This window comes from Leishmania mexicana, chromosome 6, assembly GCF_000234665.1.
Source record: "Leishmania mexicana MHOM/GT/2001/U1103 complete genome, chromosome 6".
NCBI classification, from domain to species: Eukaryota; Euglenozoa; class Kinetoplastea; order Trypanosomatida; family Trypanosomatidae; genus Leishmania; species Leishmania mexicana.
In genome coordinates this window covers 246,539-274,214 of record NC_018310.1, presented here as the reverse complement: position 1 = coordinate 274,214, position 27,676 = coordinate 246,539, and the positions used below count along the sequence as shown (strand labels likewise).

The 27,676-nt window shown below is 65.5% G+C and overlaps 4 protein-coding genes and 1 pseudogene across 4 annotated transcripts, besides 1 other annotated feature; all 5 read right to left on the bottom strand.

The window, feature by feature from the left end:
- Positions 1-389: 389 nt before the first annotated feature.
- Positions 390-5,660, bottom strand: LMXM_06_0720 (conserved hypothetical protein; the record flags this gene model as incomplete). Its single annotated transcript, XM_003872036.1, has 1 exon — positions 390-5,660. One exon carries the CDS (start codon positions 5,658-5,660, stop codon positions 390-392), a length of 5,271 nt encoding a protein of 1,756 aa, XP_003872085.1.
- A 1,121-nt stretch (positions 5,661-6,781) lies between these two features.
- LMXM_06_0710 lies at positions 6,782-8,623 on the bottom strand (annotated as a pseudogene).
- Positions 6,782-8,623: a sequence feature.
- Positions 8,624-13,977: 5,354 nt separating this feature from the next.
- LMXM_06_0700 (conserved hypothetical protein) lies at positions 13,978-16,185 on the bottom strand (the record flags this gene model as incomplete). The annotated part of the gene is made up of 1 exon (XM_003872035.1): positions 13,978-16,185. The coding sequence occupies one exon, from the start codon at positions 16,183-16,185 to the stop codon at positions 13,978-13,980; it is 2,208 nt and encodes a 735-aa protein (XP_003872084.1).
- A 1,057-nt stretch (positions 16,186-17,242) lies between these two features.
- Positions 17,243-24,946, bottom strand: LMXM_06_0690 (conserved hypothetical protein; the record flags this gene model as incomplete). The annotated part of the gene is made up of 1 exon (XM_003872034.1): positions 17,243-24,946. The coding sequence occupies one exon, from the start codon at positions 24,944-24,946 to the stop codon at positions 17,243-17,245; it is 7,704 nt and encodes a 2,567-aa protein (XP_003872083.1).
- Positions 24,947-26,087: 1,141 nt separating this feature from the next.
- LMXM_06_0685 (conserved hypothetical protein) lies at positions 26,088-27,305 on the bottom strand (the record flags this gene model as incomplete). Its single annotated transcript, XM_003872033.1, has 1 exon — positions 26,088-27,305. The coding sequence occupies one exon, from the start codon at positions 27,303-27,305 to the stop codon at positions 26,088-26,090; it is 1,218 nt and encodes a 405-aa protein (XP_003872082.1).
- Positions 27,306-27,676: the final 371 nt, after the last annotated feature.

The following is a 27,676-nucleotide window of genomic DNA, read 5'->3' as shown; positions in this document are numbered from 1 at the left end:
CTAGAGCCGGTGCTGATGGAGCCGAGCACCTGCGTCGCTTGTGGTTGGTGTCGACGCGTGGGAGTATCCAACTTTCATCAGTCTCCACCCGCCTGTGCCTCCCTCTCGTAGCTCTACACCTCTGCTGTGGGTGCAGCAGAGGTGCATCGGCGCCACTCACCGCCCGTGTGTCTCACTCGTGTCTATGTCGTCGGATTCGACGTTCGCGTTGCGCCTGCTTTCTTTCTTAGTCTCTGCTGCAGTGAGGAAACCTCGTCGGCTGGGCTAACCCCTCCCCCCCCTACCTTGCTGTGTGGCACGCGCGTGCCGGCGCAGATAAGCCCTAGCGGCGTTGCCGCGCTGATCTCGCCCGCTCACCTGCGTCGCTGCCACTCGCCGCCCACGTCAGCTTACAGCTCCTCCATGACAGCAGTGGCCTGCCGGCGCGCTGCTTCGACGCGCATGGTGTCGATGGCGTCCTCTAGCGCTGCCTTCCATGTCAGCAGCTGCGCCACATCGCTGTCGTGGCCGAAGCTGCCGCGGTTTTGGCCGTCACGGAGCAGCGACGCCATGAACGCATCCTGGTTTGGGTGGTGAGCGGCGCTGACGGAGCCGACGCCTTTGTTCGAGCAGAGCACGTTGCGCAGCGCGGCAATGCCGGTGTCACCGGGGCGCAGGGAGCAGAGGGGATATCCGCGAGATAGCGCTGCCGCCGAGGGCGCAGACAGCGACTCGTCACCACCACGCTCCTCCTCGGCATGCACCTGCTCCATTCGCACGGCTGCGCCTTTCTTGGTGTCCTGCTGCAGTTCTGAGGTGCGCCAGAATACTGGCTCCGACTTGAGCGCGGCGGCGCCAGTGGCATCCGAAGGGAAGGGTCGGACCGGATTCGCGCGACTTAGTGCTGCGTGATTTCCTTCGTGGAGGCTGCACCAGACGGCTGCGCCAATGTCGTCGGCGCGCGGCATAACGACCTGGAAGAAGGCGTCGTGTGCCGTCACCACGGAGGCACCGGCGGCGAGGCGCAAGAGCGCACTCGCCATGTCGTACTCCAGCAAGGTCATCCACGTCCCGGAGGTGGCCACATTTGGGATGAGGGATGGAATAGCTACTTGGCCGGGTATTTGCTCTGCCACGCCATCGCAGCCCTCCCCCTCCGTCTTACACCCTCCCGCTGCCTCGCCGTGACGCTGCGGCTGCAGGTCTTCAGCGTCGTCGACGGTGGTGACCCAGGCACAAGACGCCGCTGGCGAGCCAAACAGCGCCGCCCGCCGTGCCCCGAGTGCTTGCGACAACCACCCCTCCATCTCTGCGCTCGTCGCGATGCTCGCGAGGTAGGCAGCGGTGTAGGATGTGTCGCGCTCGATGCCGTTGCCGTAGTCGAGGACGTGCGGCCAGCAAGAGATGCCGCCCGGGTGCCCGAGCGCCTGAGCCTCACTGTTGGACAGTGGCGACAGCGTGTGGAGCGACTGCGATGGCGAGTCATCGCACATCAAGGAGAGCTGGCGACGCAATGTGGCGCGCAGGTGGCCCTCGAGACTGCTCGATGCTGCCAGCAGGTGGTGCAGCTTCGCCTCGACACTCGCGGTGTCAGGCTTCTTCAGCGATGCTTCGCCACCCGTTCGCTGCGTCGTCTGCCATCGCCGGCTGGCCTGACTGCGCATCCGCTCCGCCACAGCAACGAAAGGCTCCAGCGGGATGACGAGCTCGTCATACTGCTCCGTGACGACGGGCTCAGCCACCATCGTGTAGCCCAGCAGCTCTGGGTGCGCTCCCTGCGTGCGCGGGTCTCGCGCTGGCGGAATCGCGGCTGCGTAGCGAGGACGGTGACTAAAGCGCAGCAGGTGCTGCAGCACCACCACGTTGCTGCCGTGGCCGACGTGCACCTCTGTGAAGGTGCGGTGCACGCCGCCGCCACCTGCAGCGCTGGGAGCGCCTGAGTTGGCAGGGCTGCGTGGCGTACCACTGCGCCCTCGCGAAGTGCCAAACCTGAGAGGGCGCCGGCCGGTGCCGCGACCGACAGTCGGCACCGGCAGCGGTGGCGGTCGCGCGCTCGGCGAAGACGCGTCCGTCACGCCAGCGGCGATGCCCGCGAGCGGCTGCCCATCAGCGATGCTACTGCTGCTGGTGTGTGCGGTGGTTGGCCCACCCATCCTCGCCTCGTGCTGCTGCGAGGACAAGTTCGCGTGATGCTGAGGCGCTGGCGCCGGACTGGGAGTGGCGCTTCCGCTGCGGGAAGAGGAGAACGATGCGTCACCGCTCACCTCTGACTTGATGGGGAACGAGAGTGCGTGGGCGTTGTCCGTAGGACTGCCACCACAGATGGACACCTCGCTGCCGCTGCGGCCGCGTGCGCCGTCACTACCACCGCCACCATCCACGTCGCTGTCACTGGATGACGATGACAACTGCGAGGAGGCTGAGGAAGACGTCGCGTCGCATGTCACTAAATGCACCGGCAGGTATGGACCACGGTAGTAGGTCGCGCGCGCCCCGCTGTTCGAGTTGATGTCTAGCAAGCTGTCGTAGCGACACCCGTGGCGCAGCTCCTGCAGCGACAGCGCCGGGGTGGGCGGTACAGTGCCCGACGTGCTCGGCGGCGGCGTCGTCAGCGCATTGCACAAGTGGCTCGGCCCACGCACGCCGCCGGTGACGTACGTCGAGACGGGGTCGTGCGGCTTCGTGCCACGACCGTCGCACGTCTGCAGTGCCGTGCGGCCGTTGAAGCCGCAGAAGTACTCGAGGAGCTGCCCCTGTGCCCGCCGGGAGGCGCTGGTGTGCACCGGCACCTTCAGGTACACGTGCATGGACACAATAAACTCGCCCCACCCCACCTCCGTCAGCTCAAACGGAGCCGAGGAGACGGTGCGCACACACGGCACGAAGCTCTCGTCCAGCAGGAACACCACCTTGTCAATGAAGTCCGACAGGTAGTCGTCCGGCGAGGCGGTTGAGGCGCTGAAGACGGAGGTCTGCGAATCGCCCACCGCGCCAAGGGCAGCAGCAGCAGCGCCATCGCCACCGCCACCGCCACGGTCGGCAGTTGCGCTGCTGTCGCCGAGGCTGCCGCGCGAGCTGTTCGCCAGAGCAGATGGTGTAGAGGACGGCGACGAAGGGAATGCCCTCAGCTGCTGCACGTGCGATGATGAGGGCGGCCGCGCATTCGCGCCGGCAACCTCCTCCGGATGGCCGTTCCACAACCCGCGCACGTACACCGTCCATTGGTGGCTCTTATCCTTGCTCTCCGGGTTGATGAGCTGCACGCAGCCGCCGACGACCACGGGAACAACCAGCGTCTGGTTCGGATAGCAGTGCACGCGGCTGCTGCCGCGCTCGGCACCGGACGCAGCGGCCACCACCGATGTCGTGTGCGGTGCAGCACCACGTTGATGATGGCGGCGATGACGCGACCCCGCGTCGCTTTCCTCGTCCGCCACCTCCACCTTTACGGCACTCAGCCGATCAGTGCTGCGGGGCGTCGCCGTGTTCGCGTCCGCCGGCGCTGCGAGAGGTGCGGGTGTCGACGCCAGCAGCGGCAGCGGGTGCTGATACACGCGCAGTCCAGGCATCAACAGCGGGCTGTAGGGGTGGCTAAGCAACATTGACGGCGTGCGGTGCTGCACGGCACGCCACGAGGACACGATCCGCTGAGCCTGCATGTAAAGCTGGCTTGCACTCGCCGTGTGTTGGAGGGGGTCCACGATCGCGGGGGACGCGCTCGCAGCGGATGAAGCGCCTCGGCAGTGGGTAGTGCTGCTGAGGCAAGAAGACAGCGTGGCCCACGCCTCTCTGAAAGTCATCGGCACGCCGCGACCGCCATGTTGCACGTTGTCGGCAGGCGACAATGGCGCCGCGGAGGACAAGCTATGCTGCTGGTGGCGGTCTCCGCCGTTCCACACGTAGCGCGGCCTCATCGGCCTCGCCAAAGGGTCCTCCAGCGGTGCTGCAGCGGTGGCGCTGTGCGCCTGATGCACGCGTGCCCCCGCGGTGCCCCCGCCCGTGCCGCTACCTCCGTAGGTGCCCGTGGTGGCTGGCACCGCAGCATGCAAAGTGGTTGATGGATAGAAGGTGTTGTACGTAAGGCGCACACGGTGGCGCTGCTGACGTAGCAGCTGCTCCTGCTGCTGCTGCTGCTGTTCGAGGGCGGTAATGGTGCGAGCGCCAGGAGCAGACGTCGCAGCGGCCGCATCCGTGCCCGCACCGCTCACCAATGCGGTGAGGGCGCCTGGGGAAAGCGGAGTGGCGCATCCGCCGCCCGTGCCATCGACAGCGGTTACGATCACAGCGGACGCAGTAAATAGCGGGGCCGCCACGGTGGTGGTGCTGCTGCTGCCTCCAGACAACTGTGAAGGCGGTGACGGCGACCGACTGCGCTTAGTGGCCGCATCACCGCCACCCCTCCGCCATCCACCCCGTCGGCCGCTGCCACCAAGAGTGCCGGCAACGTCGTCAACTGGCGCGACTGGGACGGCAGAGCTTCCGCCCATGACTTTGCAACTGGCACTCGCGCGCTGTTGACCCTTCAGCTCCTCTGACTCCGCGTCGGCGCGACGGCGCCGACCACCCCGGCGTGGCTTTTCCTCCGCCGCCGCCTCAGTTGGCGCCTCCTTGACGCTCCGCCGCGTCCGCCGCGGAGGCTTCTCACCAGCGGTGGTGCTCATGGTGCCGCTCGATGCCGCCGCGGCGTCAGCAGCAGCAGCGGCAGCGGCAGCAGTGTTCGCAAGCGCCAGCTGCTGGCTCTTTGGCGGTCGCCCGCGTTTGCGCTTGATGGGTAGCCCGTCAGGGGTGAAGAGGAGCGGCGATCCCGAGGCACTGCGTCTGCGGGTGCGTCGCGCAGTTGTGGTGCTCGCCGCTGTCGGCGTGGGGGGCGCCGAGGAGCCTCGCGAAGACGCGGCTCGCCCAGTGCCGCTGCGACCACGTCCACGCCCACGACCGGCACTTGTGGTCGCTCCGCCGCGGTCGCCCCGTGAGCGTGTCGTGGTGGTGCTTGTGCTCGCTGTGGTCAGCGAGGAGTCGGAGCTGTCGCTGTCCTCCACCTTAGAGCTGTCCTCGTCGTCGGAGCTGTAGCCCTCCGACGGTACGTCGGACTCGTTGCTGCCACTCTCGTCTTTCTCTGCCGTGGCACCGCCGGACTCGGCCTCTTCGCCGCCATCTCCGTCCTCGGCGTCAACATCGTCGTCGCCATCCTCCTCGTCATCGGCCGCGGTCTGAGCCTTGGCAGCAGCGGAGGCACCACCGCGTCCCCGCCCGCCGCCTCGCCCACGCCCGCGCCCCCTACCACGGCCGCGCCCACGGCCAGGGGCCGACGTTGACAACGCCGAGCGCCCAGAGCCGCCGCCACGGCCGGCGCCGCTCGATACCACGCTAGCGCTACCGCCACCACCGATGCCGGCAGTCGCGGTTTGCGTCACCATCAGCTGTGACGGGACGGAGAGCGCCAGAGCGCTCAGGTCGACCCTGTTGCCCGCCGTGTCGGTGCAGGCAAACCCCCTCGCCAACTCCCGCGGTGACGGCGCCTTTGCCGGGATGGTTGACGATGAGGCTGCGACGGCAGTCGAGAGAAGATCCGCCACGGTGGCGTGTGCCGCCGCCTGCAGGGAGACCTGCGAGACGCGGCCGTCCACATGCAACTCAACACTCTTCGAGCTGCCGCCACCCCCGTGCGGGAGAGGGTGGTGCATGGCTAATGGTGGTGGTGGTGGCGTTTTACTGCTACTGCTTGCACGCCACTACGTGTGCGCGCTGATGAGCCGCAGGGCGGAGCTCACCCGAAGGCAGACCGCTGTCGTGCTCACGAAGAGGTGGGAGCAGCTGGAGGAGCGGCAGCGGCTGAGGTCGGCCCTCGGTTGCCGTGCGCGTATCGGGTAATGGAAAGAGAAAAAGGCACCCGCACCCGCAGGCGGGCAAAGCGAGAGAGGGATGCCGGGGCGTGCGTGCGGGGCTTTTGGCCGCGCGCCAGTGATCTCGTGTTGGAGGCTGCAGCCTCCGCCTCTCTGCTCGTCCGCGCGCTTGGGCTCCGTTACCGCGTCCCCTCCGCTGACTCGCTCGTGACGCCGCGCTGAGGAAGAGAGACAGAGAGATGGGGGGAGAGAGGGGTGACAGCGGCACGCGCGTGAATGCTTGTTGCCGAGGATCACCCGTGTGTGTGTGTGTGTGTGTGTGTGTGTGGGAGGCGGGGGGAGGTGTTGCGGCAGAGGTCGGCCAAGACATACAGACCGAGCGAGAGAGGGGGAGAAGGGGGAGAGTAGCAGCAGCGACAGCGGCGGCGGAAGGACGATGACGCGTGGTACAATGTGCTGGTCGTCATCGCGGTGACGTGCAACACAGGCTGAGAGGCGACGGGAGACACACACGTAGGAGGAGGAGGAGAACAGGGTCGAACTTCAGCACAACTCCTCCGTCACTGAAGGAATGCAAAGGGAGGGATTGCGATCTCCCGCTGAGGTGGTGGTGGTGGTGGTAGCGCTTCCGTACAAGGTCGGTGCCGCCGCACGCGTCCACCATGCGCTGTATACGGGTTCTAGCAGTGTCCACGGCACCACCTCGTCCTCGCGGACGTCGAGCGTGGGCACTAGGATGGCAAGAGGCACCTTTGCCAGCACCAACTTGAGGAGGACACGGTCGAGGGCGAGCGGAACACGGGCTCCCCAAGCGTCGTCGCTCAAGCTGCTGCGGACGGCGCTGCAAATATCAACGCCACGGCGAGTAGTTCAATGGGCGGAGTCGCAGCGACCCCTGCAGGCACACCACAGCCGTCTTCCAGCACGCCGCCGGACGAGCGCTGTCGCCGTCGCTACGGTCCTTATCCGCCGCGTTTATCGAAGACACAACAGATGGCGCCGACGATGGATTGACTGCGGCTGCGCTGCCCAAGTGTGCACCCCACGACACGGTGCAGCGGGCCTCCATCGCCTTGGCACGGGCCGCCGCTGACACGACGGTTGGCCACGCACCTCGAACGGGGCCCCGCATCGCAGTGCCGGTAGAATGGTGGCGCGCATGCGGAGCCCGGGGAGGCCGCACAGAGATGCAGAGGGCGCAGAGAAAGGCGACGACGGCCCGGCAGGTGAGGTGGTGGCCGGGAGGGTGTCGAGAACCTCGTAGTAGTACTGCAGCAGCGCGGATGCGTCGACCAGCAGTGCGCGCGACGCCGCGAGGTCCTCCCTCCACGGGATGGCGAAAAGCTGCCGGGGGAGAGTAGCAGGTCGCGAGGGTGCAGTCGCACGCAGTAGCGTTGCCGAGCGGCACCTTTTACGTGGTTGCGCGCTCCCTAACAGGCGCCGCCGAGCCAAGAGTTCTGCCCTGTCAGCACTGTCGTGATCTTCACTGCATCGGCGTGCTTGCCCGGTGCTCCGCTCGGGGGCAGACAACGACGCGGCCCCCGCCGGTACGGAGGCTTCGACAGACGTGTCGGTGTGTGCCGCGTCTGAGGAGGCAGTGCAAGGACGGCCGGCAGCTGCAGCGCCGGACCCCCCCCGTCCTCGTTAGCCGGCGCGGCGACGCCGGCTCCCTCCGAGTCTGTCGCCATCGCTGTCTGGAGCTGGCGCGAGGCGGACTGCGCTTCGTCCGCGGCTTCCTTGAAGATTGCGCGCATAAGCATGCGCTCCTCCGTCTCCGCCGGGTAGCCTTGCGTGGCGGCATCGATATCACTGCCGCACCGGTGCCACTCAGGCTGAAGCACCAAGTCTACCCCGCAGGGGGGTGGAGGACGCAGTCGCCGCAGCCACGCATAATGGACAGGTCTCACCATAGCCGCAGCACCAACGATCGCCTCCGGCGCACGTTCGGTGAGGCCGTAATGGTGTAGGTAGGTAGTAAGCGGCTTAGCCAGGTCCTGGAGTGGGAAGGGTGGCAGCCAGATGTACCTCGTCGGCGTGGCGCCAACCCACTGCCGTGGCACTGCCGCGGCTGGCGTCTGCCGTCTCTGTGATCATTGATGGAGACAGCGTCGTCAGCACCGTGTCCGCGACGCTGCTACCATCGCCGCTACCGCTGTCGATATTCCCGCCTCCGCCCTCGCCCTCATCATCTGCGGCCTCTGAAGTCGCGGGGGCACCGTGGCTGCACGTGCAGTAAGCCGTCCCCGCCGCTCACAACGGCGGGCCTGGGAGCAGCCACACAAGGGCTGTCAGCGGTTGTTTCGGTGGTGGTGATGGTGGTGGATTAGCGGTGGCGGACACCAACGCGAGCAAGAGCAGGAGCAAAAAAGATGGTGATCGGAGAAGGGGAAGCGCATGCACGCACAAGCCAGGATATGCTGAGAAGACAAGGTCAGGGGGAGCAGGCGCTGCATGACGCATTGGGACGCCGTGTCGGGTGTTGTGCGTGCGTGAGTTGCACCTGCCAGGTGGAGCCATCGACATGGGACATGAGACAGCAATAAAAGCGAAGAGACGACGACAGAGATCCTAGAAGTAGCTGAAGAGCGAGCATGGGCGACAGTGCATGAGGGAGGGTAGTGTAGCACGGCGGTGGACAAGCAGCAGTCGCCGAGATGTACGAGATCGACAGAAAGCGAGTGCGAGACACTGACTAACACCTCCGCGGGCGTGCGTTCATATATATCTGTGTGGGGGGAGGGGGGGTCTCCTCGCCAGCTTGGCGGTGTCGTCGGTGCTCGCTTCCATCTTCTCCTCTCAACCATGTCCCCTCATGATTGAGGAACGCCGCGCTGTCGCTGGAGCCCTCCCGCACACACGCACCGCCAGTGACGAAGGTTGACGCACATCAACGTCGCCTCCGTTCACTGCACGGGCGCGCGCACGCGAAACGTCCAACGCGGCTGCGTCACCGCTGCTGCCGGCCGGTGTTCACACCAGAGCACAGCCCCCGCGGGAGGTGCTGCGTGGTCGATGCGCTGTGTTCTGCGTGCGGTCTGCTATTTCTTCATCCGTTAGGGAGGGCCGCGTGCGCGGGGCACTCGAAAACAGCGCACTGCGCCGTACGTGTGCGCGCGTGATGACCACAAGGTCTCTCACGCAGAGAAAGGGAGGAAGAGAGGGAGAGAGATGGCAGGCAGGCAGGCAGGCAGGCAGGCAGACCAGACAGACCGATGCACCAGCGCGCCAAGGCCAACGCTGACACACGCCCCTCTTCACGATATATATTTTGGGGTGTGCGCGTGCCTGTCGCTACCTGCCTGCCCGCCCTCTTACCGTTTTGCGGTGGGGGCCTCCGGCTCACGAGACGGCCAACGAGAAATGGTTATCCGCGCAGGTACAGCGTGCGTGCTCATGAGCACACGCACACACGTACACGCAAACGTCATCCTTCATCGTGCGTGCAGGTGTGTGCGCGTGCCTGCTTTAGTTAGACAGATGTGGAGGTGGAGATGGAGAAGGGGTGTCATACCAAGGGAAAATAGAAGAGGAGGAGAGGCGGTCACGCGTGCGCGTGCGTGCGTGTGCGCCTTCGCACGAGGAGGGCAGATGAAGACAGACAAAGGGAGGCGCACAGAGAGCTGCGCGACATCGACGATCCGCAGTGAGGCGTGGGGAGTCGACGTGAGCATGATCTACAGAGAGGGAGGGAAGAAGAACGGCAAGGGAAGACGAGGACGACGGAGAGGGCGGCGGTGGCGACACTGGCACCGCACAGCCAACGCACATCTACGTACTCTCCGCCCATGGACCGTCTGCGAGGGGAGGGGGGAGGGGAGGGGGGGAACAGAACACTCGAAAGACGTCAGAAGAGAGAAGACTGAGAAGCGCTCGTGCGTCTACAGATGTCGCGTGCGTGCACGTGCGCAACTGTGTTGGCGAAACTACTGGGCAGGTGTGTGCCAGGGGGAGAAGGGACGGGGAGGAGGAGGAGGACAAGGAGGGGGCGGAGGGGGCTCCGCCACCTTGCGTGCTTAGCTGCTCCCTGCGCTCGTCGTCGTCGATTTGACAAGCGCGCACACACACAGCGAGAGAGCGAGAGAAGCACCGAGAAGCGCGTGTGCGCGATCTCGTGAAACGAAAGCGGAAGGGGAGGGGGGGGGCAACAACGCGACAGACGTCACTGGAGTGAGGCGCCGCGGAAGTAACGGCGGCAGCACAGAGGTTTGCGTGTTCGAAGGGAAGACGTGTCACGCGGACGCCGTGGACAGAGCACAACGGCCAAGCGGGGGGGGAGAAAACTTGTAGAAAAGTGGCGGAACTGCGGCACACACACACACACACACACAGATACAGACACACACACACGCGCGCGCGCAAACGTCAGCCGCAGCGCACGAGCGCCACGGGGCTGCAACAAAAGAAAAAAATTTCGTCTTGGGCAAGTCTGGGGAAAAGAAAAGATGAGAAGGGGAGAGAGAGATGGGGCGGAGCGGAGGGGCACCGAGCGCGGTGAGCCCTGCAGGTGCCCCTCCGCCCTCCACACACACACGCACACACACGCATACACACTCTATACAGGTTTCGTCGCCGCCGCTGTCCCTGCGCGCAGAACAGAGAGGCAAGTATGCAGGCGTAGTACAACACTACAGCAAACTCCGGAGAGTATGCTTGCAGAGAGGGAGGGAGGGAGGGGAGGAAGGGGGTGGCGGCTTGAGCTATTTTTTCCCCTCGCGCCCAGTTTGATTAGCCGCAGTCACCCACCCACCCACCCCCCGCGGCTCCCTCTCAGCCACCTGCATGATATCGTGCATGTATCCTTTTTCCGTACACACCAAGCCGCTGCTGCTACCGCACTCTCTCGCTTGGTCGCTCACTCGCTCTCTGTAGCTCTCACTGCTGACTCGGTGTGGCAGCATCTGCCTCGTAGCTTCATCGTTACTTGGGCGCACACGCATGCGTGCCTGCTCGTGCCCGTGTGCTGCTGCCTGCGTGCAGCCTGTTCCAACCCCCAACGCCCATTCGCGCTATGGAGCGCATTATCCTCTCACCGCTTGCTGCCATCGGACGCTGTCAGCTCCTTGTGAGTGCACAGGGGGTCGAACGGAGAGGCGGTGACGGCGGCGGGGAGCCTCGCCGACGAGCGCGTGGGGGCACGCGAGAGAGGGGCGCACAAAAACAACAGAGGGAGTATATATAGAGATAGGCATGCAGGTCAAGCACCACGTCCACACAGGGAGGGAGGGAGGGAGCGCGGGACGCACACACGCACGCACGTATGCTCTCGCGCACCCGCACAGCTGCAGAGCAACACCTGTCCACCAGAGGCAGTGAGAAGAGCAGCGCCAGGCTGCGGGGCAGGACACGGCGAGGCCAGTTTCGTCCCCACCACCACCCACTGATGCGCCCTGCCGCCCTCCAAAAACGCGCACACGAGCAGTGAAACCGGCCAAGAGATGAGCAGACACGTAGCTGTTCATCATCTATGCGAGAGATGCCACGCACGCGTTGGCACGAAGACAGGGCGCCGCCCCGCACACCGGCGACAGCAGCAAGAGAGAGAGGAGTAGAAATCGCGGCAACCATGAACAACATTCACCGTCACGACAGAGATATATAAAAAAAGGCTGTGAGCACACGCACACAGAGGGAAGGGAGGAGGACGCAAGGCCAAGTCGTGCAAGTCAAGGCGGGAGATGGAGAGCGCGAGTGCGTGAGGGAGCAGAAGACCATAACCCGGCCTGCCCCTTCCCCCCACCCCACCCTTTGTGTGTCCGTACTCGTCCTTGTGCAAAGGATGGGCCGGGTGTAGGGTGCGCCTGCACCACTGCCTCACTCGCCCTCGAAGCTCTCCACGGCGGGGAGGAGTGGTGGACAGACGCGCGCAAGCGCCACACGACGCAGCCAGCATGTACAGGAAAACGAAGTGCGAGGGGGAGGGAGGGAGGACGGCACCAACACCGGAGAAAAGCATCAAGGGGAGAGAGGACCACTGGATGGCCGTCATCACCGCCGCCATCAGTCGGTCGCCGGCCTTCGCTCTCCCTCTCTCTCCATGTCAATGGGGGAAGGAGAAAGGGGGAGGGGGAGGGTTCGAAGTTATCCAGAAACACACACACACACACACACACACAGACAGACAGCTCAGGGAGCGCGACGTGCACACACAAACGCACGCACGCGCGCGCAAGCCTCCAGCAACGGACGAAGGAAAAAGCGCTCCAAAGACGCAGAGAGCGGCGTCGATGACGCGCATGCGTAGATGTCACTTGTGTGCGAGAGATGAAAGAAAAGGATGTGAAAGGGGTATAGCAGAGAGCGAGCGAGCAGCGACCCAAAAGAAACGTCTCCCGTGAGGCCCCCCCCCCGCCGCCGCCGCCGCCGCCGCCGCCGCGCGCGCCTATCCAGACGCACAAAGGCGCACAGGCAGACGCCGATCGCTTGCTCTCCCTCGCTCTCTCGCTGCTCCATTCGCCGCCACCTCCCTATCATGACAGCTACATCGGAGTCGCGGGCACGGAAAGACGTCGAAAACGGGGCACGCGCAGAAGAGGCACGGAGCCGCCACCGCCGCCCTCCGCCTAAGCCTGCGCCACTGTCTGCCTCGGCCACGCATTACCCTTTCACAGGCACTGACAGGCGCACCAGTAGGACGTCACACGCACGCGTGCGCGTCTCTCAGATTTACAGCCACCTCCCGCTCTCTCCCTGTCGTACTCTCAACCCCCTAACCCTAACCCTCCCACGTCGCCATCCGCTGCCCTCCCCGGTTTTCCACCGGCACCGCACCGTCGCTTTCCCTTGTTATGGCCTTTGTGTGTTCTCCTCGGATGTCTCCGGCACTGTGAGCGCGCACAGTGCTCCCCCTCCGCACAGCCTCGGCAACACACAGCGTTCAACCGCCGTCGGCCTCCGCTGTACGACCCGTCTTCTCTGCTGCTGCTGCTGCCTCACCGACTTCCTTTATTGGCGTCGTGCCGCGTAACCCCCTCACGCGCAGACACAGGCGTCCCGTTCACATGCAGGCATGATGGCGACGGTGCACCTCACGAGGTACACGGCGCAGAGGTGCCCCACCCGGCACAGAGAGGGAGGCGCGATGGAGTGGCTCGCCGACCGAGAGAGAGAGAGAGAGACGCCACTTCCTTGTCCACATGTGTCCACTGTCTCCACCACACACCACCACCACCACAGGCCCCGTCCTCCTCCGTACGAGGGCGCGCAACAGTCCCCCGCTCGCACTCTCTGTTCTCGGTACGGTATGCACGTGTGCCATGTGTGTGGGTGTGCTCTGTTTTTCGGTCCTCTATCGACGCCAGGGAACACGCGTCGACGAAGTGAAGTGCAGGAGCTGAGCAAGGCTTGGCGTTGCGAGGACACATGCACGCACGTGCGTGTTGCACGGCTGCACAAGCAAGAGCGAGCGCGAAACAATGGTGAGGCGGGTCGGGGCGGGGCGGAGCGTGATATCGATCGACAGCGAGCGAGATGTGCAGGTGCGATGGTAAAGACGCTCCAGCGGTGAGGGGGGAGGGGGGGCGAGCAGCCACAAGATAAAAGCACGAGCGCACACCCACATCCACGCACGCGAAGTCCGCGCATCACGCGAGACATGCGGACGCATCCCCGACATCGCCAGCAACTAGCGCGTGTGCATCGATGGATAGATACACACACACACGTGCGCACACCCGTGTGTCTACATGCGTATGCATGCGTGCATGTGTGTGCGCCCATGGTAAAGCAGGAACGACGCCGCACACCGCATCCGAGGACGTGGCGGCAACGTGAGGGAGTGGGTGAGGAGGTGTTGTGGGGAGGGGGTGTTCTGTGTGTGTGTGTGTGTGTGTGTGTGTGTGTCATTCGGCCACGTAAAATGTAAAAGGAGAGGGATGGGCACGCGTCAAGTCGGCGCACAGACAGGGAGCAAGAGCCAGAGCAAGAGAGCGAGAGAGAGACGGGCACACGGGCACGCACACACGTATACGCGCCCATACGCACAAAGGTATGCGCGCATACGTGTGCGAGCCGTGGATAGACGCGCCGTCGCTGCTGCGGTGTTGCTACGGGTGCTCAAGACCACCCACCTGGCCGGTTGCCTCCGCCCTTTCAAACTGTGCAGAGTGCTCCACTGGCCACCCACGGCTGAGGGTGGCCAGAAATGGTTCAAGAGCGGTGCTCAGTTAGGCATCAGCAGGCGTGCCACATGCGGAAAGCCTGCCTCCATGGCGCACTCAGCCGCCGTCATGCTGCGGGCGTTGTGCATCGACAGCAGCAGCGGACCAGCCGTGGGGTGCGAGTAGCGCAACCACTGCGCCACCTCGGCCTGACCGCCACACGCTGCCGCGTGCAAAATCGTGTTGCCACTCTTCGCCGCCACAACAGAGCGCAGGTCAATCATCGGCTCGGCGGGCTGGGGGCACAGCAGGATCTGCAGCACGCGCAGCTGTCCATTCCACGCCGCGATGTGCAGAAGGCTACGGCCCGAGTAGTCCAAGCACTCGAGGAAGCCGTTCGTGAGGGTGGGATCGACTTCGCGGAGCCTCTGGAACACCTCGACGTCAGCACCCGTGGCGGCGACCTCAAACAGGTACTCCTTGTCAGCGTAGAGTTGCGAGGCAGATGTAATGGCGGATGCCTCGGCGCCGGGCTCGGCCTCGCTGCGGGGATTGCGGCGCCTCGGCGAGGTGGTGCCGCTGGCCGCAGACGCCGATGCGTAGGTGGCGCAGCGGTCGGCACCGCTGGGAAAGGCGGCGCCAGCGCCAGAGCTTTGCTGCAGGCCGGCGGTCGCGGACACCGGTGCGACACCACGGCGAGCAGCAGCACAGGTCGACGCGGACGAAGGTGCAGCGAAGTTCTCGGCAGGAAACGGACTGCCCGCGAAGTGAACAGCACTGTGGCGTCTGTGCGCAGAGTGCGCAGCGGGGGTGGAGCGAAGGCTGCTGGTCGTGCTCGAGCCAAGTGGCGGCGACTGAGGTGCCGTCGCCACCGGAAGCGCGCCAGCCAGTGGCGGTGGTGGGGCGTGCGCAGGAAAGCTGTCGCTTGGGTTTCTCGTAGAAGCCATGAGCTGGGCGGCGGAGGGGAGGCGCGAGACCTCGAGAGACGAGGCTTGTGAGCCGTGGAAGAACGTCGGAGTCACGGTACCGTTGATGTGCGGTGGTATCACCAGCAGCTTCGCTTGCGACGCCGTGGCCGGGGCCTGTGCTGCGCTGGTGTACAGGGAGCTGGCGGACGCCGTCTGCTGCTGGGCATCAAAGGAAAGCGCGGCACTCGTGGACTCCTGCAGGGAGGCGAAGCGAGTTGAGGCTGGGATGTTGGGCGCCACCGGAAGCATCGAGAGGCTGCCCAAAGACTGCGCGTCAGCGGTTCTCGATGGCGGCGCCGCGGAGGCGTTGTGGGCGGTGTTGTTCGCATAGTAAGACTCCGCTGACATGGATGGCGGCACCTGATCGGCGGCGGCGGCCTCCTCGGGCATCGGCGGCGGCAGCTTCGCGCCCTGCACAGCGTAGCTCTCGTACCCGTTCGTCGGCACCGTTTTCATGGACATGTTCATAGTGGCGGGAGACGACGGGGGTGGGGCTACCTGCGGCACGAGGTAGGTGGCGGTCGCCGGCGGCTGAGCAGGCGTGAGCCTGGGCGGCGTAAGCTGGCTTATCTGCTGCGGCGTCGCACCAAGCACCAGGAAAGACGGGGCGGCGCCCTCCATGGCAGCGGCCGTCGCACCCTCGGTCGGCTTCAGTCTCGCGGTGGTCGCGGCCGGGTTCGTGGCACTGGGGTCGGAGGCGAGCAGGCTGCTGCTGCTGCCGTGCGTGACGGAGCCCAGCGTGCCGGCGGCGCCCTCACGCGGGACTGGGGCAACGGGAATAGACACCGGGCCGGTGCCATCAATGTTGTGGGCAGCGGGCACGGATATAGGCGCGGCGGTGGAAAAAGGCAGGCTGCTCGGCTTCGACGCCGACTTTTCCACGGCGGGGTCGTCCTCCTCCTCAGCGGGCATCGGCGCGACGCTGTAGGTGATGGTAACCGCGCCGCACCCGTTGAGTGCGCGTTGCGCCAGCGCCGCGACGCCGCCGTGGCTGAGCTGAACCACCTTCGTCGTCTCCGGCTGCACGTCGAAGAGGGTGACCGTGGCGGTGCCGAGCGGGTCCTCGATGTCGACAAACTGGATCCTATTGAAGGCGCGCAGCGTTAACATGGCCGGAAGCGGGCAGCCGTAGAAAGTAAAGGTCGTGTTGAAGGCCGGGTTCACTGTCTTGCACACCACCGGCGTCGTCACGCTCTGGGCACCGATCGTGGCAGTGAAGAACGGGTTCGACGTGCCGCCAGGGTTGAGCGCGACGAGGGCCTCCGCCTTCACAATGGTCAGCGTGACAACAGCCTTCGGCATTGCGGCGTACCAAAGTGGTGGCGGGGGAGGGAGAGTGGGGGGAGAGTGAGGGGGAGTGGGAGAGAAGGCAGAGATGGCAAGAGATCTGGTCAGAGGGAAGGGAAGGGAAGGCAACGACTGTGATGGGTACCGGACGGTTGTCGTGCAAGCGGCAGCCGCGGGGGTGTTGGTGATGGTGATGGGGAGGAGAGTCGCAGAAGACGAGAGAGACTGCACGTGCGCGTGGAAGCAAGAGAGAGTGAGTGATGACAATGATGAACCGAGTCGACGAACGAGTGTGTGGGTGTGCGTGCGTCGTGACACCGTGAAGGAGCACAGGGAGAGATGGAGGCAAGTCGGTGGTCAGTGAAAGGAAACGGCACGGTGAGCGGCAGTGCCGGAAGAGTGTCCGTGACCCCTGCAGCCCGCAGCTACGGCGGCGACGCGGGGTGGGGAAAGGGGGGAGGGTACGCGCGCGTGTGGGGTGTGCACGCCGCCTCCTTTGCAGAGGAGTGCGACCGAGACGCGCATACAATTTTCTGTGCCGTGAGGTCGTCGTCCTCCCCCTTTCTTTCTCGGGTTCGAGGAAGGCCACACACACACACACACGCGCTCACGCGCACACGCACGCACGCATGCATATATAGATAGATACATAGATACCTCTGTGTGCACGTACGTGTGGATGCTTGCAGCTGCACGTGCAAGCTCTGCTGTCGATGTGCGGTGGCGGTGGCGGTGGTGGTGGTGGTGGCGAGGGGGGAGGGGGGAGGACTTCGGGTTAGGAGTCACCGAAGCACACGAGATTTACGATTAGATTTTATTTTCCCGTTAGAAACACACACACACACTCGCACACATAAACGGAGAGAAGGGAAGATGGTGACGGTGACGGGGTGGTGCCTGCGCACCTTCTTCGATCTACCTAATCTACCTAACCTACCTATATATATATACATGTGCCTGTGCCTGTGCCTGTGCCTGTGTGTTTGTTTGTGTAGACTGACCTAAGAGTCGCCAAAGTGCGCCCCCGGTCTCACCTGAGTGGCGTCGCTCCCCTCTATGCTGTTTCGTTGCCCTACGAAGCGCTGCTCCGATTGCGGTGGTTGCCGTGATGGCGGGAGCGGTCGCCGTGATGGCGAGGGCTTCGCCCGTGATTGCCGTGCCAGCCGCGAGCGTCGCGGCGCTCATTCCTGCCATCACCAGCGCGGCTGCCGTTGCCGCTCATGTTGGCACGGCCACGGTCGTTGTCCTCGGTGCCGCTGCTGCGCCCTCGAGACGCACCCGCGGGTTTGGAAGCATCACCCTCTCCCGCCTGAGGTTGGCACCTCTCTGAGAACGGTGCCGCACCAGCAGCAGCGGCAGCGGACGAAGTCGTGGGCGCCTTGGTGGCGCTTGGCTGACGGAAGCTGTGCGACCGGTCTCCTGTGGCGCCGGGGCGACGCGGTGGAGCGTGGCGCGTCTGCACCTCCGTCACCACCTCCGCCTCCAGCGCCTGCGAGAAGGTTGGTGATGACGGCGCTGCCGCGTTTATGCCACTCCTCTTGCCGGTGCTGGCACTGGGCGAAGCCGAGCTTGAGAGCGCTGATGGCGAGGGCGGTGCCGGCGCTGGGCTCGAGGCGGCAGTCGCCGCAGCAGCAGCGGACAATATGTCGATGGTGCTTGTGAAGAGCGTGTGGCGGCTGCCGAGCTTCATGCCAACGGCGTCCTCCAGCTCGGACAGAATCGGGTCGAAGTCTTCACGCAGTTGCGCAATGTCGCCGCTCTGCATGACGTTCCGCAGCGCGGGGGCGTGAAAAGATGCCGCGGCGTGCGGCAAGCCGGCGTCGCCGATTTCTGCAGGACGCCGGCCCGGCTGTTCGCTTTTCTGCTGGCGAAGAAGATGCTCTCGCACCTCCGCGGTGATGCCGCCACCGCCACCGCCACTGCCACGCCGCTCGTGACGGGCACGGATCTCCGCCATGCGCTCCTCGCTCTCCTCCAGCGCCGCGACCGCCGCCGGGATTTGATCGAAGACCTGCCTGCGCGCCACATCGCGAATGGCGGGCTTTGGCAACAGTAGATGCTGTGCCATCACCACCTCCTGCTGCTGCTGTGCGTGGTACCTACTTATGCTGGGTGAGCCGCTACCTTTCTGCTGCTGCTCCACCGCCGCGGCGTTGCCATCGGGGGCAAAGTAGAAGTCGCCCAGCCGCTTCGTAATCTCCGCCGTCGGCACGCGCAGACAGTGCAGGATGTGCTTGAAGGCTTGCCGGCGACGGTAGGCCGGCGGGATGCGCAGCAGATGGCGCACCGCAATGCCCGGTTCGCCGCGGAAGCTCCACATGGAGGCAATCGCGTTCAGGGCGTTCGCCACGCCTGCGATGTGGTACGGCATGAAGAGGTAGTGCGCGGCGAAGAAGTCGACGAGCTTCAGCAAATACGCCTCTTGCCAGGCACGATCCAGCTGCTCCGACATCATGCTCATGCGGTACGCGGCCACGTAGTCGCGGCCGAAACCAACTTCCGCATGGAAGAGCGGGCAGGTGGCGATGGTGTGGCCGTGCTCGTAGCAGTGCCGGCACAAGTCGTCGTGCAGGGTGCGGCTCAGCTTCGACAAAAAAGCGTTCGTGTAGGTCGGCCGCGGTGGCAGCGGGTCGATGGACGGCCGCACCGCCTCCGCGTCCAAGAGGGCCAGCAGCTGCGCGTGTTTCTGCTCCACCTCAGCCTCCGGCAGGCCAGCCGCGCGCCAGAGATCGACGTAGGCGGCGTCGGGCGGCACCATTTCTACTGGAATACGCCGCAGCACTCGCACGCCGTGGTGCAGCTGGCGCGTGGCGAAGCAGCGGCGCGTCAACGTCAACAGCTCCGTCACAAGCTCCGGGTGCGAGCGCATCATGTCCGCCGAGAGCCGCCCGCGGTTGTACTCGCTGTAGACGTACGCCGCCGCCGCACCAATGCCGTCGTGCACGCAGGCGATCCCGGCGACGTTGCGCAGCACGAGCAGCAGCCGCTCCACCTCTGTCGACGCCGCTGCCAGCTCTGGACACTCCACGAAGGCGTGATCGGGCGAGAAGCAGAGAAGGCAGCACTGCCGCACCGGTACAGCTGCCGTGCGAGCCGCAAGCGGGGCGTGCTGCATCAGAGAAGTGCAACGAGAGCTGGCAAAGCTGTCGCTGTCGCTTTCGATCGTGGTGCCGTCGGTGGAGGAAGCAGACGCGCGTGTCAGCAGCACCCGCACACTCTCGTCCGAGAAGCCGTTCATGCGCAACACCGCCGCCGTCGTCGCAGCAGACACGCACTCTACCGGCGCGTGTGCGTAGAGGCGGTACGTCCCACTACGTTGTCCCACCGCGGACAGCTTCGCTATCGACTTGTTCACGGCGTACACGAGCGGGTCGTCCAAGTCGGCACGTCGGCGAGCGGGCTGCTGCCCAGCGCCGGTAGACACGAACGCCGCGGGCCGGAGAAGGTCAACGTGAGCAATCAAGTACCGGTAAAAGGCATGCAGCCGCTCCGGTCCCGCCGTGGTCCAGCCGTCCACCTGCGCCTTCAGTCGCCGCCGCAGGCGCGCGTCGCCCTCGATGTCGAGTAAAGCTGCGGCAGCGGGTGACAACGAAGAGTCCCCAGCGGCACCGCTGCTGGTGCTGCCGCTGCCAGACCGGGCCAGACGCTGTACCCCCTTCAGCCACTCGTCCAGGCGCGGGCACGCGTGTGATGCATGGCGTGCGTCAAGGCACATGCAGCACGTCTGCGTCACCTGCACAAAGTTAACATGCCTCGCTGCCGAGGTGGGGGGAGCGGTGCCACGGCTGCCGCTGGTGGTGGCTCCCTTGGACGGCGCCGTCGGTGTCGGTGGCCGCTCCAGCAGCGCTAGCGCCTCCGCCTCCGTGACGTTGAAGTAGTGCACCATGCGCAGGTAGGCCTCCGTCGCGCGCTGCGGCGGTGGCACGTGGCAGAGGACGAACGCGGCGCGGCGGTACTGCTGCACCCGGCTCAGAAGCAGCGACAGACGGTTCGCGTCGGATGCGTGCAGCTCAGCGAAGATTTCGCGGAAAGGCGAGGATACGAAGGCCGTGTAGGCGTCCACGACAAGCTGCGCACTCGGCTTTCCCGGCGGCAGCAGCACCGGCGGGGAAGATGACGACGACGCGGGCTCTGGCTCGGGTTGGGGCTCCGCGACGGACGGCGACAGTGACGCGACCGCTTGCTGGATGCGCTGCGACAGTCGCTCCAGCACAGCGCGCTGCTTCTCCTCCGGGCTGAGGCTGATGGTGGTGCGCCGACTGCCCTCCCCGGCCGCCGACTCCGACGTGGCAAAGTTTCGGGTAAAAATCGGGCAAAGGCGCCAGTCGTGCTGGCCAAAGCAGGCACGGCACGTCTGCGCGCCGAGGACGGCGTTGAAGAAGATGTCGTCCGCGTCTGGCCCGGTCAGGGCTGCCTGCGTCAGCGCCTGGTAAGCAGGCGACATATCCTGGCCACATACCTGAGCCAGTGAGGACAGCGGGATGCCGAGGCGCCGCTGAGAAACAGGGATGAGCCTCGTGTACACGTAGCCGGCCAGCACGCGCTCCTGCAGTCGACAGAGTACCTCCACCAGCCGCAGCAGACGGTCCTGATCCGCCGGCGTCGCGCGCAACTGAAAGGTGCGCCGGTACAGCATCAACAAGTAGCCGGCCACAATCGCGTCAACTGGACGCGCCTCGCAGTTTGACATGCGTCCGCGAAGCTCTTCCATGACATCGCCGCTCGCTGCCGCGTACGCAAACCTCCGCCAAGGCGCTGCCGGCCCGGTCTCAGCCCCGCACGCGCTGCATTGGACTCGACTGCTCCACTCGGTGTTGTTCTCATGGCACCACACGCACACCCAGGCGCCGTCAACAGCCTGCGCAGACATCGATGCCGGCCCCGCTGCCGCGACGGCGTTCGCCGCCGTGGATAAGTACTTGTGTGCCGACGCATCCAGCGCCTGTGCAGAGACGGGCAGAGTTGTTGGGTGTGTCGCGAAGACAACCCGCGATGCGGCGCCGTCGTCTGCGACGTCGCGCACCCCGCGCTGCGCCAGCACGTACCGCCGTACGGCGCGCTGCAGCTCAAGCCGGCGCGAAGACTCCTCCATGGCGGCCCGGACACCCAGTACCTCCACACCGCTCGCCGCCCCACCTGCAACGGGGAACAGCGCCAACTCGGCCGACACGGAGACACCAGGGACTAAAGGTGCCTCTGCGGCGGCACCGGTGGCCATCAGCAGCGACGACGACAGCGGCACGTCAAGCCCTCCGTTCTCTCCTCCTTGCTCGGTGCCGTCGCGCTTCTTGAGGTGCCACCGGAGAATATCAGCCGCGTCGCGTGGCGGATGGTACAGTGCGACGTCGCGGCTCGTCCATCCCTCGCCGCCCTGCTGCAGACGACGCACACTGGCCGAGAGCCGCTGGCGAGTCCGCTGTCGCCGCTGCTTGCGTTGTGCGCGTCGTCGCTCCACATGCTCTGCCGAGAGTCGAAAACTCGGGATGGTGTCGGCGTCCTTCGCTGGTACGACCGCCATGCAGTTCGGACACGCACGGTCGACGTACACGTCGGCCTCCGGCAGTACGCTGGCGCAGGCGGGGCAGATGAGGTCGCGCAAGACGTGAATGAAGGCGTCGCGGTGCTCTGAGGTCAACAGAAAGACATTGTCGAGCACGGCGTTGTACAGGGTGCTCAGCTCCTCCTGCAATCCGAGCCGGATCAGCGCTCGCGCGGCGGGGACGAGGTGGCGATGCAGCGGCGGCTGCACGTGCACGCCAACGTCAACGAGCAGCCAGCGGAACAGCTTGCGCGCGACTTCGCGGGCCTCATCAGTGTGGTGCGACGGGTCCAAGCGATTTAGCAACCACAGCGACATGTCCACGCCATCGATAATATGCCGGGCCGACACACGACGTGCAACGTTCAGCGTCAGCCACGGATCCGCGCCGTGACAGAGCACCTCCATCGCGTCGAGACACAGGTCGCCCGCCTCCGGCACATCCAGCTGCGTGTACCAGCGCGGATTCTCACGATTTAGCTGCTGGAACACGTGCCAGACGAGCTCCCAGTGCATCATCGGTAGAGACGCGTGCGCCCGGCCGGCGGCAGCGGCGGCCGTGCCACGATACCGTCGCGCCGCGGACAGCGCAGCCACCGCGTCGTCCTCTTCCTCGTCACCGTAGACGGCGTGCGCCAGCACGTCGCGCGCATCACGCATCACCTTGAAGAAGACCAGGAAAGGGGCGGGGTGTGGCATGACAGCGCGCGAGAGGCGCGGGTAGGGGTCAGCGGCCGCCGCCTTCTCGCCGTGGTGACGTGATCTTACCCGGTTTTCCGTCGAGGCCGTGGTGGTGGTGGTGGTGACAGCTCTTGAGGTCCTGTCATTAGAGTCCTCCGCTGCCGCCTCGAGCTGGGCCTCCACCAGGCGTTGTGCCGTCACCACCTGATCGCGCAGGAGATGGCAACTACGCAGGTAACGGCGCAGCACGTGCAACGCCAGCAGCGGCGAGGCCTGCGCCGCGAAGGAAACACCGCAGCGCAGCATCACTTGGGCCGCCATCGTAGCGTTGAGGCCGTAGACGATGCCATGGCGCGAGTTGATCATGCGCAGCGCTGTCGTCTCCCACAGTACACGCGTCCGAGTCGCCGGCGACGTTGCGACAGTGCCGCCCTCCTGCACTCCCTCCCGCTCCACATCCGCCAGCAATGCTTGGAAAGACGAGTGACTGCAGAGCGCGCCGGCTGCACCGGAGGCCCGGAAGTCGCCCGCCGCAGGCGTGGCGTCGCCGTTGTGGTGCTCCACTGCATAGCCAAGCTCCACCGCTCCTACCGCGCACCAGTAAACGCTGTTGTTACCGCCTGCAGCGCTGCCTGCAGGCACCACCGCCGTCACCGGTGTAGCTGACGGATGGTCCTCGCTGCCCACCGATGCTAGCTGCGCATTCTCCTCACTCCCCTCGTCGATGGGCAGCTCTTCGTCGGCGACAGTCGCGTCGGCGAAGACGGCACTTCCGAGCTCACCGTTCGAAGGTGCGAGGACTGTGGCGCACGCGCGGGCGTCGAGCGCCCCATCGGGCACTGCGGTGGTGGCCACCGTCGCCGCCACGTCGCAGAGGTGCACAGCACTCGGAGAAGCGCTCAGTGGACGCTGGCGCAGTGCGCCGAGGAGCGCGCTCTCACCGGCACGCGTCAAAACGGGATGCGCAGACGTCGGCGTTTCACATGACGAGCTCCGCGAAGTCGACGAAGCCCCTTCGCGCAAGCTCAAGAGTCGCCACAGCAGCTGCGAGTGCGGCAGCTTCGACTTCCCGGCCATCACCACCAGCTGCGACCACGCATGCGGCGTGATCCACTCAGCCGGCATGTCTGCCACGACATCGACAGCGGTGTCGAAGAGTGACTCCTGCAGTGTTGCCTCCAGCAACAGCGCCCGCACCTGGGGAGTCTGGTAGAGCAGGCGGGCCTTCACATCGGTGCGCAGGCGCACCGCAACGCGGTCCAGCGCTAAGCCCGCAGCGGCGGCTGTGCTGCGATCTCGGCGAGCCGTGTGTATCGTGGCGAGTAACGCCTGGCATACAAACGACGGCGCGGGAAGCCGATGCCGCAGGATCGTGTCGAGGAGTATGGCCGGCGCGGGGGCATCAGGGTGGTGAAGGAGTCGCTGCGTGATGTACGCCACGTGGCCACGCTCGAGGTAGCGATGCAGGAGGCGGTCAAAGGGCTCGTACTGCTGTGCGCGCAGGTGCGCCGCATCGCGATGCAGCACCGTCGGCGACGCGCAGGCAGCAGTGGCCGACGACGTCGACGGGGATGAAGACCAGTCATCGGGTGAGAGAGCAGAAGAGGACGAAGCGCCGCCGGTGCCGGGTGCAAGCCGCAACGATGCCGCGGGGAATACAGAGATACGCACATTGTTAGCACAGGTGCGGGAGCGGGTGAGATAGCCGCCATGGTCACCGCTGCCAGCAGCCGCAGAGGTGTCAAAGGCGCTGTGGCGCGGTGGTGGCCGTTCTTGGAGGTGGTAGGCACCGCCGGCGCACTCCGGTACCTCAACGCCAGAGGAGATGGCGAGGTAGTGGAGGGATGTGTGAAGGCGGTGATGTCGCATGATGGCTGCCGCGAGCGCCGCACCAGAGACCCTGTCACCGCCCCCGCCACGCGTCACAGCGGCTTTAGCAGACGCGTGGCGGGACATCGTGGACGGAGGACGAGAAGATGTGGCGGGCGACGCTGAGCGGCCTCGGTGATGCGCCGACCCGAAGGTGGTCTGCACGGCCTCACCGCCGCCACTTTCCTCCGCGACATGCCTGCGGCTGTGCGTGGCGGCCGCTGCATACGACTCCGTTGAAGACTCGTGAGAGGACGTCTCTGCGCCGGTGCCGCTACGTCCCTTGTAGGTGCTTGCATATCGCGCGGCGTGCCCGAGCGGCAACGCCGCGGGACGGCCAGCGGACGCTCCACGTATCGCCGACGCCATGGCGAGCGCTCCCAGCCCTGCCACGCCCCGACAAGCGCTCATGCGCCAGTGGCTGCCGTCATCGCGGTGGAGCAGAACGCCATCTAGCGGGGTGATGCCCGGCAGAAAAACCGCCGCCGTCATCGTGGCCGCGGCACGCGCCAAGGGTGCACGGACAGCGTTGCCTCCACTGTCACCGCACGGCAGCGGCGTCCCGTTTGAGGCTACTGGAGCCGTCCGCAGAGAGGAGGACGATATCTGGGCTCGCGACGGCGCTGCACACGCGCTGGCGCAGCGTCCCGAGTATGCAGCGGCTACAGCAGCGGTGGCCGTGGCCATGGCAGCGTACCTACTCAAGGCAGTCGTCTCGTACGGAGAAGGACCGGCTTGCAGTGACGGCGGCGGTGTCGGTCAGCGCCAAGCCCCACTGCGGGTGTCTCGACGGCGAAAACCGAAGCGCCAAGGGCGGCGGCGTGAGCCCGTGGGGTTTTGCCACTATCCGGTGTTGACGCGCTAGTGCGGGTGCTAGGGGTAGGAAGGGGGCGGTACCTCTAACGCGGGAGCTCTCACCGACGTCGCAAAGGGGTCGCCGGGCTTCCGCTGGTGTAGAAGCAAGCTTGTTCTTGGCTGCCTCAGCCGCCGCACGCGCCTGCAGTGGTGCAGATGGCAGACGGGGTAAAAGGAAACCGCCCCGAAAGCGTGCTTTGTGTGTGTGTGTGTGTGTGGTGAGGGATGCGTGCCTTCTGAGCAAGGCACACCCTGCTGCTACGGCTACTACTACACGATGGAGAGAGAGTGAGCGAGGAGGAGAGGGCGGGATGGCGCAAGAGCAAAGCACACATACACACACAGAGAGAAAAGGCATACACGTCCGCTGCATCAAGGACATGAGAAGAACGATGCCGCCTCTGCAGCCTCACACCATCGACGTCCACCCTCGGGCCCTTGAACGGCAGGCGACAACAGAGGTGGGCTCGCTTCTCTAAGAGCGGGGAGGGGTGGCGTCCAGAGAGAAGGCGGCGGCGGCCACTCGGTGCTCCGCACAAGCGCAGCGGGGAGTAGCCATGCCTGCGTAGCTGCCTGTGTGTACTTCTTCGTGCAGGCGTGAACGCCTTAGGGGGAGGCGGGGTGAGGAAGAGCACCGGTAGGACATGATGCTCGTGCGCCTTCCCCGCCACCATGGCGACACGGCAAGAACAACGGACAGGCAGCCACGTCCCGCAAGCGCGCACGCAGGCAGGAAGCCACCGACATGGGGACAGCGACCCCTTGTCGTTGCCGTCCTCTACCCCGCTTGTCGTCACGTCAGCCGCTGTCGTGGCGCACGCACATAACCACGTATATCTATATATAGATCTATATATATATATATATCAACAGAAGGGTGCCGGCCGCCACCTCTCCGATCTGGCATGGCCCGCCAGGACTCTCCTCCCACAGACACGCACACAGGCGCACGCCTCTCATGGAATCCGCGTCCTCAGTGAAAGACACGCGCCGGCTTGGAGTTGAACAAGACGGAGCCGCGCACAACGCCGACCAACTCGTAATCCTTGTACACCGTCGCTGCCGTCGTCTGCGCCGCGGAGGGGACATCGGGGGCGCTCTGTGGTGACTGAGGGGAGAGCGGTGCGCCGTCCAGTGCGGTGCCCTCAACATTTTCCGCCTCGCGGGGGCGCTTGCGTGCCCCGACACCGTCACCGCTTCTCCCCGAAGATGCCGATGCCGACGCAGCACATGCGAGATCGGCTGCAGTCGGCCCACACGCGCTCACGTCGTCCTCCTCACCGGTAGTGAAGTCATCGAGGAAAAGCGAGTTGAGGGAGAGCGCGTCTGGGTGCTGCCCGAGCCACTCTGAGAACAGTACTGTTGTCTCCACCGTCGGCGACGATGACGCGCCATCGGCCGGCTTCGCGACTACTGCACCCCCACCACCACCACCACCACCACTCTCCCCTGTCGCCAGCAACTCGCGCGGCTCTGTGACATCACGCGATATCTGTGGCCGTGCCATCTGCCGCCGCAGCTTTCGCATACGCGCTGGCGTGCACTCCCGCAGTACAAGCCACGGGCGCTTGAAGCTGGACCGGCTGCCGTGCACCCGCAGCGTGTCGATGCAGAGGGTGCATTGCTTCTCGTCGAGGCGGTCCTGCTCCACGTGGCCGAGCGGCACCTCCACGACGGCGGCGCGACGGGAGGCGGAGGGCGAGTTCGGTCGCGGCCGTTGAGGGCCGGCGGAAGAAGAGCAGCCTGTGGACGATGTGCCACGCGGCGCTGATGCAGCTGCACTTGTCGAGTCTGCAGCGCCGCACTGCTCGTCGCCATTGTGCGAGGCATACCGGTGCATCACGACAGCTGCAACCTCGCTGGGATCTGCCGTGGCACGATCTCCGCCCTTGTCGTCATCACCGTCACCGGTGCTGCTAGTAGAGCGACTGCTGCTGTAGCCGGAGGAGGGATACGATGACGACGGCGCCGAAGAGAGAGGCGACAGATCATCACCCGTGCCGCTGGCGTCCTCTCCTGTCGCGGTGCCACTGTTGGCTGCCCCGCTCCCGCGTCGCCAACGCCGTGGCGCACGTCGTCGCTCCTGAGCGTCCCGTGCGGAGCTCAGTGCCTCCTCGGTGATGACGATCTTGCCCTGCAGCTCGATGATGTCCATCACGGGCACGTCCGTTTTCGCGAAGACGCGGATCATCCTTTGGGGTGTGGGGCGAACACGGTGGCTCGCGTTGCCGAAGGCTTCTATGTGCTCTCACGCTAATACCGTGTAGCTTTGGTAGTGCTGCCGCGATGCAGGGTGTTTGTCATCATCACTCTTGACGCCCGCGGATAAACGACGCATCGGCCGCATCAGCTCACGCACACAAGCGAGCCAATGCAAGGGAGAAGGGAGGAACCAAAGAAGCAAGTACCAGGGCGGTCGAGAGGAGATGGCGAGAGCGCGCGCGCGCAAGAAGCAAAGGTCGGCGGCGGAGAAAGGCGGGGCAGGAGAGGGCGGCTCGCGTGCGGAGTATCGTGGCAGGAGAGCAAGCATGTGTGAGAGGACACACGTGAGCGAACGCGCGC